Source organism: Pseudorasbora parva, chromosome 22, assembly GCF_024679245.1.
Source record: "Pseudorasbora parva isolate DD20220531a chromosome 22, ASM2467924v1, whole genome shotgun sequence".
NCBI lineage: Eukaryota > Metazoa > Chordata > Actinopteri > Cypriniformes > Gobionidae > Pseudorasbora > Pseudorasbora parva.
Genome location: NC_090193.1, coordinates 25,407,244 through 25,423,423, shown reverse-complemented (window position 1 = coordinate 25,423,423; position 16,180 = coordinate 25,407,244). Strand labels below are relative to the sequence as shown.

Here is a 16,180-nt window from a genome sequence, read left to right as displayed (position 1 = left end):
CATGTTAATGTACTATTAGATTTAGATTTTATTTTATTTCCTTATGTTTGTGACTAGTCTAACAGTCAGAGCTACAATTGGGGCTGTTGCTGATTGCTGGCAGCCACTGAGAGGACGTTGTTCCTCGTTTCGCCGTTTTCCACCGCTTCTAATGTTTACGTTTGAATTGCTGCGGTTGGTTGGTTCTGGTTTGGTGGACATTTGATGTTTCTCGTCGCGACTGCTCACTGGTGGTCTCCCTTGGGCTTAAGCTGCATGGTGGCTGAAGTTTGCACCGGGCTAGCGTCATCTGGGCCATCGTAATCGGCGTCCGGCATGATGTTGGGATGTTCCGCTTCTCGGCTGCGCCGCTGTTCCGTCCTGCATTGCGGCCGTGGAGCGGCTTGGACTTCTGCGCCGACCCCGGTGTGTCCACAGAAGTGCCCGGAAAAATGTTCTGCCTCCTGCATGGTGCTGCGGCGATCCCCATCGTTTGAATCGTCATGAAGACCCATCATCTGGTCTTCAGCTGTCCTGCCTCGGCGATGTCATCGGGACACTGCCGCTGGGAGAAATCTGAAACATGGAGTGGACCACAGTGTGCTGCGGAGCTAACAGAGACTTCCACCATCAGCTGTTTTCTGTTCACCATCAGCTCTGTTTCTGTTCACCATCAGCTCTGTTTTCTGTTCTGTTTTCTGTGTTGGTTGATTGTTTGTAGTATTCTATATTTTTACTTGTTATTCATTTTTTGTTGTTACCCCCCCCCCCCCCCCTTGTTGCACTTTGAGATTCTTCGGAATGAAAAGTGCATTATAAATAAAATCTATTATTATTATTATTATTATATACGCTACTTTACGTCATTATAATTACATTTACATCGACGTTCTAATAAAATCATATATTTATAATGACCTTCCATGTTGTTTTTGTTTTTACACAGAAAGCAATAATTATGACAAAAAGTTGGAATTATGACAAAAACAGTAATGCATATATAGAAAAATAACTCATTTAACATCATAACATCATTTTTATTTCATAATATTTTTTATTTCGACTTAATCTTAATTATGACGTAATATCGAATTTTATGTCATAATGATTGCGTTGTATTAAAAAATGAAAATAAAAAATAATGTAAAAAAATAAAAAATGTCATCTATGTACATTTTTATGATTTTACATATCATAATTTTGTTTTTGGTTTTATGTCATAGATGACTTTAGTGTCATAGATTTACCAAATATTTTATGTATGTGGCGGAAATGGTCTTGCATGTTTTTTTTTTGTTTTTTGCATTTCTGCTGCAGAAATTTGTTTCGCGCTGTCGACGAGCAGTTAAAAAAAGACTGCTCCAGGTAGGCGCTCTTAACAATATAAATAGAATGGACTTTGTACTTGCCTTGAAAATAATTTTAAAACAACGTGTGAAGACGAGGAAGTAGATCTCTGAATTATAAAGTCTGGAAAACTCGATTAGAATATTCAGATCGGTTCTGAAAGAAAGGTATTTCCATCTATAACTCTATATTTTTATTTTCTGAAAATCAATAACATGGTGCTATGACATCGGAGCTTTAAGCAACAGTTGCTCTTGCATGCAATCATTTTGTTTTATGTCATTGTGTACAGTACTAATTCCGTAGGCCTGTGTATTTTTCCATAGCACAGTACATCTTGATTGCTTAAATGGTTTGATTAGTTTTCACTCATTAAATACACTATTAATATAAACCATTTACAGGCGCAGAATCCATTCATAACATATCTTGGTATAAATGTCTCAAACTTCAGTGCACCACCTCAGACATCAGTGGTCATTACATAGATGGACAGCAGCACTGCAGGGATATGTGACTCTGAATAGAAGCACTTTATTGCACATAAGGCATTTCAATCCCTCAAAATCTACAGTCAGCACAAATCCACCAATGATTCTAAACCTCATAAGACAATACAATGGAAATGCAAAACACATGTCTCTCCCACAAATAAACCATGCTTTAAAGGCTAATGAGTATAGTTTAAAAGCAAATGGTTATGATGGACGGTATGGTTTGATAAAAGGGTTTGACAGTAATATTTTACCATCAAACTCCCCAAGCGAAGACCGACGGAGTGCTGCAACATGTCTACAGAGCCGTGGCATGCTGTTCGGAGTGTTTGATGGTCACGCAGGGTATGCTTGCGCCCAAGCAGTAAGTGAACGTCTCTTCTACTACATAGCCGTGTCTCTACTTCCACTGAAGACTTTAATTGACATTGAGGAGGCTGTGGAGAGTGACCGGCCTGTGTTTCCAGTGCTACAATGGCACAAGAATCCCAACGACTATGTTAGCACAGATGCTGGCAAACTTTACTTCAGCAGTCTGAGGACAGACCTTCATGAGGATGATGACAATGATATACAAACAGCTTTAAGAAGCGCTTTCAAGAGATTAGACAATGATATATCCTTGGAGGCCCAGGTGGACTGCGGGGTTCCGTTTGCTCATTTCACACCTCTCAGAGTGGCTCTGTCTGGATGCACTGCTTGTGTGGCTCACATGGACCGAGAAGATCTTCATGTAGCCAATCTGGGGGACAGCAGAGCAGTTCTTGGGGTCCAAGGGGAGGACGGGAGGTGGTCAGCTCTCACCATTACCAATGACCATAACGCACACAACTCAGACGAGATGCAACGAGTTCTCTCCGAGCATCCTGCCTCAGAGCATAAGACAGTGGTGAGACATGACAGGCTTTTGGGCTTGTTAATACCTTTCAGGGCTTTTGGAGACATGAAGTTCAAGTGGAGCAGTGAGCTCTTGAATCGCATATATGAGGCACGTCCAGAGCTGCTGATTGGGAACCAAAATGCAAAAATGCCATCTCCGAATTATCACACACCACCTTACCTCACAGCAGAGCCAGAAATCACATATCATAAATTGCGACCCCAGGACAAATTCTTGATTCTAGCTACTGATGGTCTCTGGGAACTGATGCACAGGCAGACTGTTGTGCAAGTCTTAGGGGAACACCGGTCTCACATCCAGAGGAAGAAGCCAGTTTCTAGGCTATGTTTTACCGTGGGACAGATGCATAGACTGCTGCAGGAGAGGAAGAGTAGAGCTCGCTCTGCTCTAGAGGATGAGAACAGTGCAACTCATCTGATACGTCATGCTCTGGGCGACGATGGCTGTGGCTCTATTGAACCCAAACGTATATCCAAAATGCTCAGTCTGCCCCAAGATTTGGCAAGAATGTACAGAGATGATATGACAATTATAGTTATTCACTTCAATAGTTAATCTATTTGAAGCTTACATGAAATCTTATGTATTTTGAAAATAATTAGATTACATAAATTATATCTGAATGACACTTGCAGTTTAATCTAATTTCAACTCTCCAAATGCTCCACATGGTAGCTTTCCTTATTTATTGTAATGTTAATTCAAACAGTCTAATTAAATCTCCAGGTTTCCTTTTCAAAAACACATTGTGACTTTCAACCATCAACCTTTCTTTTTGTTTAACCAATTCACGTAATGAACTGTTCGAATAAAGCAAGAACCAAACATTTTCAGTTATCTTGGCTTTATTTGAAATGAACTTTCAAGGACTTTACAAAAATCAAATCTTGATTAGAAAAAAAACAAGCTGTTTCTAAACCTTATGGTCTCTAAATGAACACAAAAGATATTTGTCAGCCATTTCGTTCCCACAGCTCATAGAGCCAAAAAGCTGAATATATGTTGATGTTTGATCAAAATTGCAGTTTAAATCAAGACTTATTTTATATTGTGTATCTGGCAATATTGTACACTTCCTCGAATGAGAAACAAGCCAATCAGATCGATCACAAAGACAATATATGTGGAAGGGGTGAAATTATATACGAACAATAAAAGATCAAGAAGCAAAATTCAATAAGTAGGCTGTACATAGGAAACTTTTTTTTAAACCACAGAACTTCTCTCAATGTCCAAGGCCTGTAAGGACACTATACAAGTGAAATTTAAACCATACTGGTTTTGTAACCAACTTAAAAGGAAACAAAACAACTGACACAGCTTGCAGAACGGTTATTGTCCTCCAAAAGTTAAAAAGAGAAAGGCTGAAAATTGAAATCTTCCAGGGATGATTGATCACCGGCGACTGGGCATAAGAAGCTGTGTAGCCTGCACCGACTCTGGGAAAAGGTTGTGGTATGTAGGTAGAGGGACATAAGCTGCTGTGATCATTTTACCTAAAATATAAAAATTAAGCAAGATGATAATTCAGACCATAATAGATATACATAACTGTGGACTGATAAGTATATGAACAATTTAGAATTACCTCCAAACCAGCGTCCATGTAACGCACTGACTGCAGCCATGGCAGCAGGAATGGTGGGACACTTCACATAGACATTACCCTGACAAAAACAATGACGTTTAGAATTACAAATACAGAACCTCCATATTTAGTACAGTAATTGAAAATGTTTAAAGGGAAGACACGTACTTCAGCAGATTTCTTGTCCACGTATATATGTATGACTCCACCGTGTTTGTTGCATTCTTCTATGACATCATCCTGAATTTCGATTTCCCAGCCAAGATCATTTTCTCTGCAAGAAAGCACCAGAGTTAAAATTCAAGCCTTTAACATTACTTTCTCTACACCGTACCTGTAATTTTGTCTTGCTACTTACGAGTTTGGATTGAACATGTTAGAAAGCTGGAAACAGTGTGTAGCAATCGGTTGCGATGGTAGATTCAACGCTTGGTTTGCGGGCACATTGAGGTTAAAACTCAATCCAGGGTTCATAGCAGCTGAAAGAAAAGATGGACTTTAACTACAAACTCCACTGACCTTTTTAAATGACGAAAAGAATGGGTAAATATCATGCATTTAACCCAAATGAAAAGTAACTGACCAGTAGCTGCAGCCATGGCTACCATGGAGCCACTCATTTGAAGAGCCTGTTGTGCAGCAGGTGGGATCTGCAGACCAGTACCTAACAGATAAAAGTTTAAGCAATTTTAAAATTCCACTAGACTATACGCTCTTCATTAAAATGAGAAAATCTTACATGTTTATATGGCAGATCAGAGTACATCCTTACCTTCGGCCAGTCTGGCCATGAGTTGAAGTCTTCCAGTAGTTCCCAGATCAATACCGGTCCTTTCCAGCTCATCATTATCCAGGAAGGAGCTGGCAGTGGAGGCATCAGTGCGCTCTGTCACATGTCCCACTTTCATCGGTCTGCCAGCCAACTCAAAGCCATTAAGCTGTTCCAGAGCCTTCTTAGCACATTCGGCATCAGAAAACTGAAGAAAGAGGAAAGCTAATTAGCTTCGGAGAAGATACATAACCTCTTCTGGAGCTTGGCACCAACTACTTGTAATGTCAGAAATTCTGCACCTTAACATGTGAGAAACTTTAAAAGCAGTTTGACCATACAACTTACTGTGATAAAGCCATATCCTTTAGATCGTCCTGTTTCACTGTCCATCATCAGTTGAATACTATCAATCTGCATGAACAAGGACAGATCAATATAAATAAATAAAAAGTGAAAATATAAAGAAATCAAATAACCGATGGAAACATTTACCCTTCCAAATGGTTCAAAGATGCCTCGGAGCATGTCTTCTGTGATATTAAAATGTAATGAGCCAACATACAGTCTCATAGGTCCAGAACTGCCCTTCTGTAAATTGTTGGCCAATGCAGCTGCTCTGTTCTTCTCAGCCTGGTGATCAAACGCACAAGTTGCAGTTACAAGAGGATCACATATACAACCCAATTTCTTCACATTTGGATTAATTATGTCACCTGTGAAGCCTGGACAATGATTGGTACGCCAAGAAGTCTTTGTCCAGACAGGCCGATTGCCAAAGGTACAGAGGTGGCATCTACAAACTCAATGTAAGCAATTCCTTTGGATCTCCTGGAGTTTCTGTCAGAGATGATTCGCACATCTCGCACCTTTTAAGAACAACAAAGGGAATTAGAGGTCGATCCAAATCCAAAGTAGAACAAGCAACAGAAGTAGAAATGGTCCAAACTTAAACTACAAATATAAAAAAAAAAACAGACTTTTCCCACTGCAGAAAAGAATTCCTCCAAGTCTCGTGGTCGGATTCTAGCTGCCAGCTGCATGCAGAACACTGTGCGAGCATCTCTTTCCTCGGGGGTGAGATTATCAATAGGCTGTCTGTTAGGAAAAGACAAAACAAACAAGCAATGAATGACTATAATCAGCAAAGAATTTAGTTGGGGGAATGTAATTTTCAAGGGTGAAATAAACATACCTTATAGGGCTTTTGTCTTTCTTGAAAGGACTGCGGCTCCGAGATCTTCTACGACTGAGAGAGAATTTCAGTGAGTACTTTTGGAAAGACATTCCTCATACACAGAACAAGCAACTACCCACACACAACAAAAATAGTATCATAGAAACCTTAGTTTGATGGCAGGTGGTGGGCCAGTCTTCCCCCTGGGACCACCGTTAAATTTCAGCCCAGAACTGTGATTTAAAAACAAGGTTTTCAAGGTTTTTAATCTCGGTAGCTCCGACTAATCACTCAACTGCTAGTTATTAATATATACGGTAAGCTTTAATGTGATCACAAGGGTAAATGTTGTACACATTACAACAAATGCCTTGTTTTGGGGGACTCTACTCATCTTCTCTGCTGATTCACAACAGACATAAATCAGGATGGCAGCTCAACACAGCTGCAAACTTAGTAAATGTTCTCTGGAAGACATTTTCACATTCTCCAGGAGCACTGTGGGATCCTTTTACTTCAGGTTAACATGCATGCTTTGGTAAAAAGATCACAATATCTGAGCTGTGTGGCCTCTTTACATAAAGATTAAAAGATGTATAACTACGTACAACGGAGCTCTGTAGCGACCGCCACGCTCCCTACTCCTGGAACGGCTGCGGCGTCTCTCCCTGCTGCGGCTGCGCTTCCGCTCTCTGCTGCGGCTCCTCCGGTGTTCGTGACTCTTCTTGCGATCACGACTCTTGCTTCGCTTCCTCTCCCGGCTCCTGCTGCGACTCTTGCTCTTCTTTTTCCTTTTAATTTAAAAGGTAAGGTTGGTAAGCAAAATATTTAGAAAGCATTTTGGATGACATACTAGAAACTTTTGAAAGATGGAAAAACATACTTCTTGCTCCGCTCCTCGTGGCCATTGGTACTTATGGACTTGTTGTCATCCTAAGCAGGGTCGATAGAAGACAGCATGAGGAGGACGGCGAAACATTTCAAGTCGTAAGGATAAAGAAGGGATGGGAACAAAAGAGAATATGATATGATCATTAAATAGGAGTTCATTATAGGGTTTGTGTGGGAGGACGACAAATACAAGAGGGACCTTTAGAAAGAAACCAACCACATGGCTGCCAATGACGTTCTTCCTTACTAGTTCTTGCATTACTTGGGTAAGACGGCCAAAAAAATTGTAAAAAAAAAAAAAATAGTGCTATGCTGGGAATGTAAAAAAAAAACATTTTCAGACACTTCATTCAAGCAGCCCAACAGGTTCAGTACCAAGGCTATCTGAGCCTAAGACCCAAAGTGGCATCGCTAGCAGCCAGCCACTAAACGAGCTCCAGTGGTGGATGCCATTCCAGTGATCTTCACCCCATTTGCCTTCGTGGATTGAAAGAGCTCGATGCCACCTCAGTCACACATCTCGCCCTGAAGCAAACAGGGATTCACACGGCTTAGTAATAGCGACTCCCACAGACCATCTAAAGTTGAGTTGATCTTTTGTTGTTGTTAAGAGGCTAGATATTTTACAAGATAAATGTATTTTACGGTGAACGTTATGACATTATAAGCTGAGCCCCATCAATTCCTGTTTGTAAAACCGCAGAATAACCATTTATAAATAAGTACTTAAATGTCAGCAGCATGCAGAAACATTTTTTTTTTTAAACCAAAACAGATGACATTTACATTATATTAATCTAAGTTAAGTTTCAAAGCGATGAATAGAGAATAAGGAGACTCTGTGGATTTGCTTGGGTATGTCAACTCCAGGATTTCTGCACTGAGGATTATGACATTTAAAGCCAATATATTTTCAGTGGTTGCCTGCCAAATATTTATATTGTAAAACATGCATCTAGTTCTAGCCATTTTGGAAGTTAACTTCCGTATGACAAAAATATGGAGCTAAGAATACCATGCATACAATAACATGAATACAGTCTCCACAGAGTTCATACCAGCTCTTAAGTGCATCCACTGCATTTATTCTGGCGGTACCTATGTATCATTTTGCCTATGTATTTCAACCAAGGGTACCACAGTACATCAATATATTGGGCAATTACTACCTTCATTTTTTTGACAGTTCACACTGGAATTCATGGGAGTAGAGGTGAGATATAGGCAAGTCTACAAAAAGAGATAGATGGGCAATTTATTCATTGAAACCACTATGACAGAAACATTAAAGTTATTGATCTGACAATAAAGACTTAAAGAAAACACGACTGGTTAGCAGTTTCAAATGAAAGTTAAACTGATACCTGAGCGAGTTTATTTACTTGCATTAACACCCACCTTTTTGTATGGAGCCTCGAGCATTGCTTCTATGTCCAAATCATCGGCCATGTTGTTGTTGTTGATCTGCGGGCAAGGAAACAGCATTTTAAGTGGCGTTTAAATGTCAAACTTAGTCAAGCATACAAATCCCAATTCCAAATATCAACACACATATGTATCTGAACTATATGTTAAAATACCAGTGTAAAATCGTACTGTACATTTCTGAATACGGACGTGCGTGACAAAGTTACGCGGACAGGATCCTGAAATGTTTCTCACATTAAATCGCGCAATGTTTTGGTTGTCATATTTTGGAGAAATTTAGACAACATAAGCACATATGACGGTCTTACATATTGGTTTCGATCTTATTTGTCCACATATTTCGTATTATCGGCAGAGAATTTTAAAGCTTGCTTTGTTAGCTTGTTAGCTGCCTGGCTAAAGACGTTTTGTTGTTGAAAAATGCGGAAATTACCCACCCTTTCGTGTCGTACATACACGAATTAAATACAATTAATAGCAACGAAATCACCATATGACACATTAGTTGATATTGGTCAGATTGTTTTAATGAATAGAGCCAAACAGTTAGTAACACGTTAGCCTTTCCGTCTTACCTTAGACACTGCGGCCTACAGAGCTTTGCGATCCTTACTCCACAAACGAGCGCTAAAACCCGGATATACCGTCTGCACCGGCTACAGTTGAAATCCCAGGCGTTTAAGACGAATCCCCACAAACCTAAAAGACACAACTGTATTAATCCAAAACGTAATCGTAGTTCAACTATACTAGTCACAAGGCGCGTGCTGTGGTTATAAACGACAAGATGACTGGCGGCAAACAGTCACTGCGCGTGCACGTCTCGTTCTTGTTGCATAAGTGGAGATGCGCCAAACTGCCCACCAGAGGGAACTCGTGTTATACACACCGACAACGGAAGTGTGAACTGGAGATACAGCAAAATGACAATAAATTACACACACAGAGTTAACCCAATCAACACACACTGAAACTTTCGGTTTTATTTTTAATTACTAGGCTACACCCTAGCCAGGCCTACCCACTCCTTCAATTTAGCAAATGGCAACATTACTAAAATGATAGATAGATGATGGATGGATGGATGGATGGATGGATGGATGGATGGATGGATGGATAGATAGATAGATAGATAGATAGATAGATAGATAGATAGATAGATAGATAGATAGATAGATAGATAGATAGATAGATAGATAGATAGATAGATAGATAGATAGATAGATAGATAGATAGATCACCGATAATATGGAATAATGTGATCTTTAAGGCACCAAAACACAAAGGAAGTGTGGGGGTACAAAAAGAAAAGTGTTTTTACCTTTAAAAAAGTGTGCGTGTGTGTGTGTGTGTGTGTGTGTGTGTGTGTGCGCGTGCGTGCGTGCGTGCGGGGGGTGGGTTAGGGGTCTTATAGTCAGTGTCATCATACCTCTGAGACTGCAGTCAGACAGTGAACCAAAACTAATGTAAACAAATATACCATGAGAAGTTGGCCTGAGCAATGAAAAATATAAAATAAAAAGAACAAATTAATTACTAAGAAATTATAAAAAATGATGAACCCACATTTTTCTTGGTTTAATCTCATTCTTTCCATGGACTCTCACCACAGCTTGCTTGATGTTCTGCTGGCTGCCAACTTTCCGTAATTAGCGCTCTCTCTCTCTCTCTCTCTCTCTCTCTCTCTCTCTCTCTCTCTCTCTCTCTCTCTCTCTCTCTCTCTCTCTCTCTCTCTCTCTCTCTCTCTCTCTCATCCCCCCGAGCTCACAGTGAGGCAGAGTGCAGCCAAATGTAAATCTCTCCAGAGGCTCTCCACAGTATGAACATGACACACATCTGGAGGACGCCAGATTCTTGACACGTTACAAGAACCAGTCAGTGCGACCGGCGCAGGACCATTTGTCTTCCTGTGTGCACTGCCACCTCCTTGGCCTTATTCACTTTTTCCATTCTGCTCTCCCTCTCTCGTTCCCTGTTTTGTTGGTCGTTTTTTACTGCATGGCTCTGGTGAATGAGTCTCCTTTAATCTAATGTCAGACGCTTAATGCACAGTTATTTTTGGTATTTGGAGAAAACTTCCACTTGTTATGAAAGGAAGAAACAGCCTTTCATGTGTTTCAGCCACAAACATACCTGCTGGGTATGTGCAGAAGTTAATTATTACTTTGGGAGATGAATCATAGTTCAAAGCAGCTTAGAGAATAGCACACATGAACTGAAGCCCCCAATGTTGGGTAGTTTCAAGATTTTTTAAATGTTAACTAAGCACATGACTATATGAGCAAAAAATCCTATTGCATTCACAGAAACACAACAAAAGTTGTTTATTTGTGTGTGATCTGCATGTGTAGGCTGTATTAGCGGGGGGAAAGGTTGAGTGTGGAGTGGAGCATTCTTTCCATTACCCAGACCAAATCAATGCACTGAGCTCCCAGCCAGAACGCCACGTCCCCTCCCCCACTCCAGTGGTGACAAGGGGGCCAGTGGAAAGAGCTGACCCAGGCGCAGCACACTGGCCTAATTGCAGTTCTGGACTCCTGCTTCTTTTCCTGGTGCTGAACAGTGGTTGCCCCAGCGCATGTCCTCCCCATGCGGATACAATACTCAACCACATGGACAATGGAGCAACACAAGTCTATTGGATGTTAGAGGATTAGTTCACCCAAAAATGACAATTCTGTTACTGACATTCATGTTGTTCCAAACCTGTATAACTTTTATTCTACATAAAATATATTCTGAAAAATGTTTTGCCCACACAATAAAATTATTTTTAATTTACTTATCCTCATGTCCCTTATAAAAAATATGTTTATTCGAGTGTGCTATATTAGTAGCCTACTTCTTTCAAACAAATAAGAAAATATACTTTCAGTCTACATTTTATGTACTTCTCAGAAATATATAGTACAGAAGAGTGTAAGTATATTTAGCCTATACTCACACTTTTGATCAAGATATACCCAAAAGTATACTTAAATATTCTAAGTATACTTGGCTTGTAGTTGTGGTTACGTTTTTGACTGAGTAGCTATAAAAGAAAAAAAATCAAATAGGTTTGCATATGTCTTATAAACTTACATTGTTAAAAATATTGATTCATAATGAAAACAGATATGTTCCTAGTTCTGAGTATCTGAAATTTTATGTAGGCTAATGATCGTGTACACAGGAATTCACTTAAAGGAATACGCTGACTGTTTGGGACTTTAGCGTATTCACTGTGTCCCCCAGAGTTAGTCAAGGCAATACATACCATTTTTATCCGGCACAATGATATTACGCAGCGCCTGAAAATAGGCTAACTTCTGTCAGTATATCCCACATGACAACCTGCTTGCACACTGAGCGTGCTTGGGACTATTTTCAGGTGCTGCATAATATCATTGCGCCACTGCACCCATGGTGTGGCAGCAAAAGTTCCTTGATTATTACGCAGGATTGAAAGTATAGTTCCTAGCCATATTAGCCTAGAAAATGTAGTTCCATAGGCATATTGGTCTAGAAAAGTGCAACTTTTCATTTTCAATATAAAAATTGTATGTATGTACTGAACACTGGGGATACAGTGAATAAGCTAAAGTCCCCAAAAGTCACTGTGTTCCTTTAAAATCAACTTTACTCTTTCCCCACTGTTGACTGATTTTTCTGGCTATCCATGTTTTCAGTGTTATACGAAAGGGGGCGTTATGCTTCTTTTAGTAAAGAATCTCTGGATCTGTCACATGCCTGTCCTGTCTTGTGTGCACATGTGGGTTTTGTGTTGTCGAGCATTTGCTCCTGTCATTGTCAGTTCCCTCCCCCTTGTTATCTGATTAGTGTTTATTGGCCCCACCTGTGTTCCCTGATTCCCTTTTGATTTCTTCCCTTTATAAGCTCCTTGTGTTTGTCAGTCTTGGTCGGATCGTTGTTATGTTGTGTAATGTCTGCGTCTTCCGTCCTCCCCGTGATTCTGTTGGTTTGTTTAAGTTTATATTTTATTATTCTATTATATGTTTTTCCCCCTCGTGGGTTGTTGTTTTGAGTTTATGTTTTATTTTGACAATAAATTATCATTTTTCTCCTGCACTTGAGTCCTCACACCATTTCCATCGTCTGTGACGTAACATAAGGATCCAACCATCTGAGGACTCAGCAGGACTTGTTCTTTGTTATTTGTTTTCCTTTTTTTTTTTTTTTCTCCCTTGATGGAGTTCGGGAAGAGACTGCGGGTGATGCGACACCTCAACTCGAAGTACATCCGGCAACAGGGGTCGGATGTACAAGAGTTTGCAGGACTGTTCCTCAAGGAGGTGGAACATCTTGGGCTCAACGAGGCAGAGTGGAAGGAGACTTTTAACCTCTGCCTCGACATGCCCCTCTCTCCAGGGGTGATGGACAGGATGGGGAATCTGGGGTTCTGGGAGTTCGTCTACTGCCTGGGCCCCAGTCCTTCCATGGTGTGTGTTTCGGTGGATCGTGCTCCGGTGGTCCCTTTGCCGGTGGATCGTATTCCGGTGGTCCCAATGCCGGCGGATCGTATTCCGGTGGTCCCAGTACCGGCAGATCGTGTTCCGGTGGTCCCTGCTCCGGTGGTCCCGAAACGGAGGAGGAGGAGAAAAGCCCCCTCCGTGCCTGCTCCGGTGGTCCCGATTCCAGGGGTCCCAGTACCGGTGGATCGTATTCCGGTGGTCTCTTTGCTGGCAGATCGTATTCCGGTGGTCCCAGTACCGGCGGATCGTGTTCCGGTGGTCCCTATGCCGGTGGATCATGTTCCGGTGGATCGTGTTCCGGTGGTCCCGATTCCGGAGGATCGTATTCCGGTGGTCCCAGTACCGGCGGATCGTTTTCCAGTGGTCCTGAAACGGAGGAGGAGAAGGAAGTCTCCCTCCGTGCCTGTGCCGGTGGATCGTGTTCCGGTGGTCCCTGTGCCGGTGGATCGTGTTCCGGTGGTCCCTGTGCCGGTGGATCGTGTTCCGGTGGTCCCTGTGCCGGTGGATCGTGTTCCGGTGGTCCCTGTGCCGGTGGATCGTGTTCCGGTGGTCCCAGTTCCGGTTGTCCCTATGCCGGTGGACTCTGTTCCGGTGAACGCCGCTGGGCAGGAGATGCCTCCCAGGTGCAGCTCTGCTCGCTCCTCCCTGGCGCCCTGCTCTTCCCGCGCCACCCCGGCACCCTGCTCTGACCGCGCCGCCCTGGGCGCCTGAACTTTGTGGGCCACCATGGCCTCCGGAAAATTTTGTTTTCCCCATTCCTCCCTTGTTGACCCCTCCCTTATTTGTTCCTTCCTTCTCTGTTTCCCCTGTCCCTCCCGTCCCACCCTGGTCCGTCCCTCCCGTCCCTCCCTGGTCCGTCCCTCCCTGGTCTGTCCCTCCCGTCCCACCCTGGTCTGTCCCTCCCGTCCCTCCCTGGTCTGTCCTGCCCGTCCCTAGTGGAGCGTCTGGTAGCCGCTCCTTAAGGAGGGGGTAATGTCACATGCCTGTCCTGTCTTGTGTGCACATGTGGGTTTTGTGTTGTCGAGCATTTGCTCCTGTCATTGTCAGTTCCCTCCCCCTTGTTATCTGATTAGTGTTTATTGGCCCCACCTGTGTTCCCTGATTCCCTTTTGATTTCTTCCCTTTATAAGCTCCTTGTGTTTGTCAGTCTTGGTCGGATCGTTGTTATGTTGTGTAATGTCTGCGTCTTCCGTCCTCCCCGTGATTCTGTTGGTTTGTTTAAGTTTATATTTTATTATTCTATTATATGTTTTTCCCCCTCGTGGGTTGTTGTTTTGAGTTTATGTTTTATTTTGACAATAAATTATCATTTTTCTCCTGCACTTGAGTCCTCACACCATTTCCATCGTCTGTGACGTAACAGGATCAAAACGCAGGTGAAGAAGAAGCAGAAACACATGATAGAAGATTGCTAACACTAATATAAAATAATGCAATCATTAAAAATCAAACAACATATAAGTTCAAAACTACCTAATGTTAATGAATGAAACGTCAAACCCATGAAGAGGAAGCAACTGTGAAGCATTGGAGGTGTTGATGAACTCGATCTACCCCATCTGTGTTTGATCATTCCAAGTATAAAACATTAATACCTAAATAGGTACATAGTAGTATACTTAAAGTGCAAAAATAATATATACATAGTAAACTATAAGTATGATGTTATGTTCATTTAAAGAAACCTATACTAAGTATACTTGCAGTATAAAACTACTAAACTTGTAGTTTACTGAGAGTATATTTCAAAGTGTACATGAACAAATAGTATTTAAAATGGTGTGTTTTACTATGTTTCTCATCTGAGTATACAGATGAGAAACATAGTTGTGTACTCAAAGTTTAATACTGTTACACTTACAGTACACATAAATGTATACTTTTATATACAAAAAGTGGGCCAATTTAGTCCCAAGCCACATGAAATAGTACATTTACAAGTTTACTACTATTACAAATTGATAATTAGTATACTTACTGAATAACATATACTTAAAAATATACTTGAACATTACTTAAGTATACTTTATCAAATCAATATTCGTCTGAAATCAATATTTCTCAAAATATATATGTTTTGTCTTCCAGAGAAGAAATACATGAACACCAGTTGGAACTACTCAAGGGTGAGTAAATTATGACATAATTTTCATTCTTCGGTAAACTAGCTTTTAAAGCATGTTAACGTATAAAACAACTGTTTTATACAACAGTTGGAGAAATATCTTGATGGGAATATGGACACAAATCAAATATAGTCCTTTTTTTGCATTGGCTACCCTCATTTGACAGTGAAACTTTATCCACGAGGTTTAATGGGGCATCTGGGAAAGCCACCATCCACTTGACCTTGATGTCTTTGTGTAAAATGGCATTCTTGGTCATTTTGGGGCCTAAATTTGTGCCTTGCAAAACACAAATAGCAAATAAGAACTTTGGTCTAGGAAACACTTTATCTATTTCAATCTTCTATTTTTTTTTTTTTTTTTGTCTCAGTAAAAATAAAATAATATAAAAATAATACCATGTATTCAGAATTCCTCATGACAACATTATCAACTTACATGGATTATTATGAAATCAAAACTAGGTATCTCCACAATGGAAATAAACATTATTTTTGAGATCCGGCATTGCACTTCTCATGCATTAACATCAAGTAGTGATAATCAACGAGGCATGATGCTTTTGGGTCGCATTGCTTTTTCTGTTTGGAATATATTTGACCTCATGATCCATCCACCAAACATACTCTAAAAATTAGCATTTGAGAGAAGTAATCTGCTTAAGAGCTTTAAGTGGAGCACTAAACTGTCATCATACAAAGAGGGACTGACCGTGGCATTTCATTGTGGTCCTTTCTGAACATTGTTCCAGTGATTGGATTTCACTGATTGTTTCCATATTGTTGTAGAAAAGCCCTCTGAGCCCCTCGACTGTAACTGAGAACAATGATAATACGGGGGTGTTCAGGATAACTGAACCATTCTATCACAAATAATAGTAGCAGTTTCAAGGTGAGCAGTGAAAAGCAGTGCACCTTATGGATGAAATGATGCACAAAAAAACATATTTTTAGTCAATTTAAAACTTTGAAGAGGTTCAAGAACAAAATACGACAACTGAAAAAAGCA

At 40.9% G+C, this 16,180-nt stretch overlaps 2 protein-coding genes across 4 annotated transcripts; one reads left to right on the top strand and one right to left on the bottom strand.

The window, feature by feature from the left end:
- Positions 1-1,308: 1,308 nt before the first annotated feature.
- Positions 1,309-3,933, top strand: si:ch211-15p9.2 (uncharacterized protein LOC562650 homolog). 2 transcript variants are annotated; one of them, XM_067430896.1, is made up of 2 exons: positions 1,309-1,493; positions 2,091-3,933. In XM_067430896.1, exon 2 carries the CDS (start codon positions 2,134-2,136, stop codon positions 3,274-3,276), a length of 1,143 nt encoding a protein of 380 aa, XP_067286997.1. In that variant the 5' UTR covers positions 1,309-1,493; positions 2,091-2,133; the 3' UTR covers positions 3,277-3,933. The 2 variants fall into 2 exon arrangements, with proteins under 2 accessions (XP_067286997.1, XP_067286996.1); XM_067430895.1 differs by lacking the exon at positions 1,309-1,493 and having other exon boundaries at positions 1,561-3,933.
- On the bottom strand, positions 3,661-9,414 carry rbm39a (RNA binding motif protein 39a). Of its 2 annotated transcripts, XM_067430894.1 has the most exons (17): positions 9,150-9,414; positions 8,545-8,610; positions 8,316-8,376; positions 7,139-7,188; positions 6,864-7,046; positions 6,423-6,488; positions 6,274-6,327; positions 6,059-6,176; positions 5,795-5,947; positions 5,574-5,711; positions 5,427-5,492; positions 5,082-5,286; positions 4,893-4,973; positions 4,668-4,788; positions 4,478-4,583; positions 4,310-4,388; positions 3,661-4,217 (listed from the first exon to the last, which is right to left on the bottom strand). In XM_067430894.1, the coding sequence occupies exons 3-17, from the start codon at positions 8,319-8,321 to the stop codon at positions 4,117-4,119; spliced, it is 1,527 nt and encodes a 508-aa protein (XP_067286995.1). In that variant the 5' UTR covers positions 8,322-8,376; positions 8,545-8,610; positions 9,150-9,414; the 3' UTR covers positions 3,661-4,116. The 2 variants fall into 2 exon arrangements, with proteins under 2 accessions (XP_067286995.1, XP_067286994.1); XM_067430893.1 differs by lacking the exon at positions 8,316-8,376.
- Between the last annotated feature and the right edge of the window lie 6,766 nt (positions 9,415-16,180).

Bases quoted from the DNA above. Each gene is read 5' to 3' on its own strand.
- si:ch211-15p9.2 (XM_067430895.1), top strand. From the start codon at position 1,765: ATGTCTCAAACTTCAGTGCACCACCTCAGACATCAGTGGTCATTACAT.
- rbm39a (XM_067430893.1), bottom strand. From the start codon at position 8,595: ATGGCCGATGATTTGGACATAGAAGCAATGCTCGAGGCTCCATACAAA. The intron at 4,974-5,081 runs GTAAGGATGTAC...TTTATCTGTTAG, and splicing joins CATGGCCAGACTGGCCGAAG to GTACTGGTCTGCAGATCCCA. The intron at 4,218-4,309 runs GTAATTCTAAAT...TTTATATTTTAG, and splicing joins ACATGGACGCTGGTTTGGAG to GTAAAATGATCACAGCAGCT.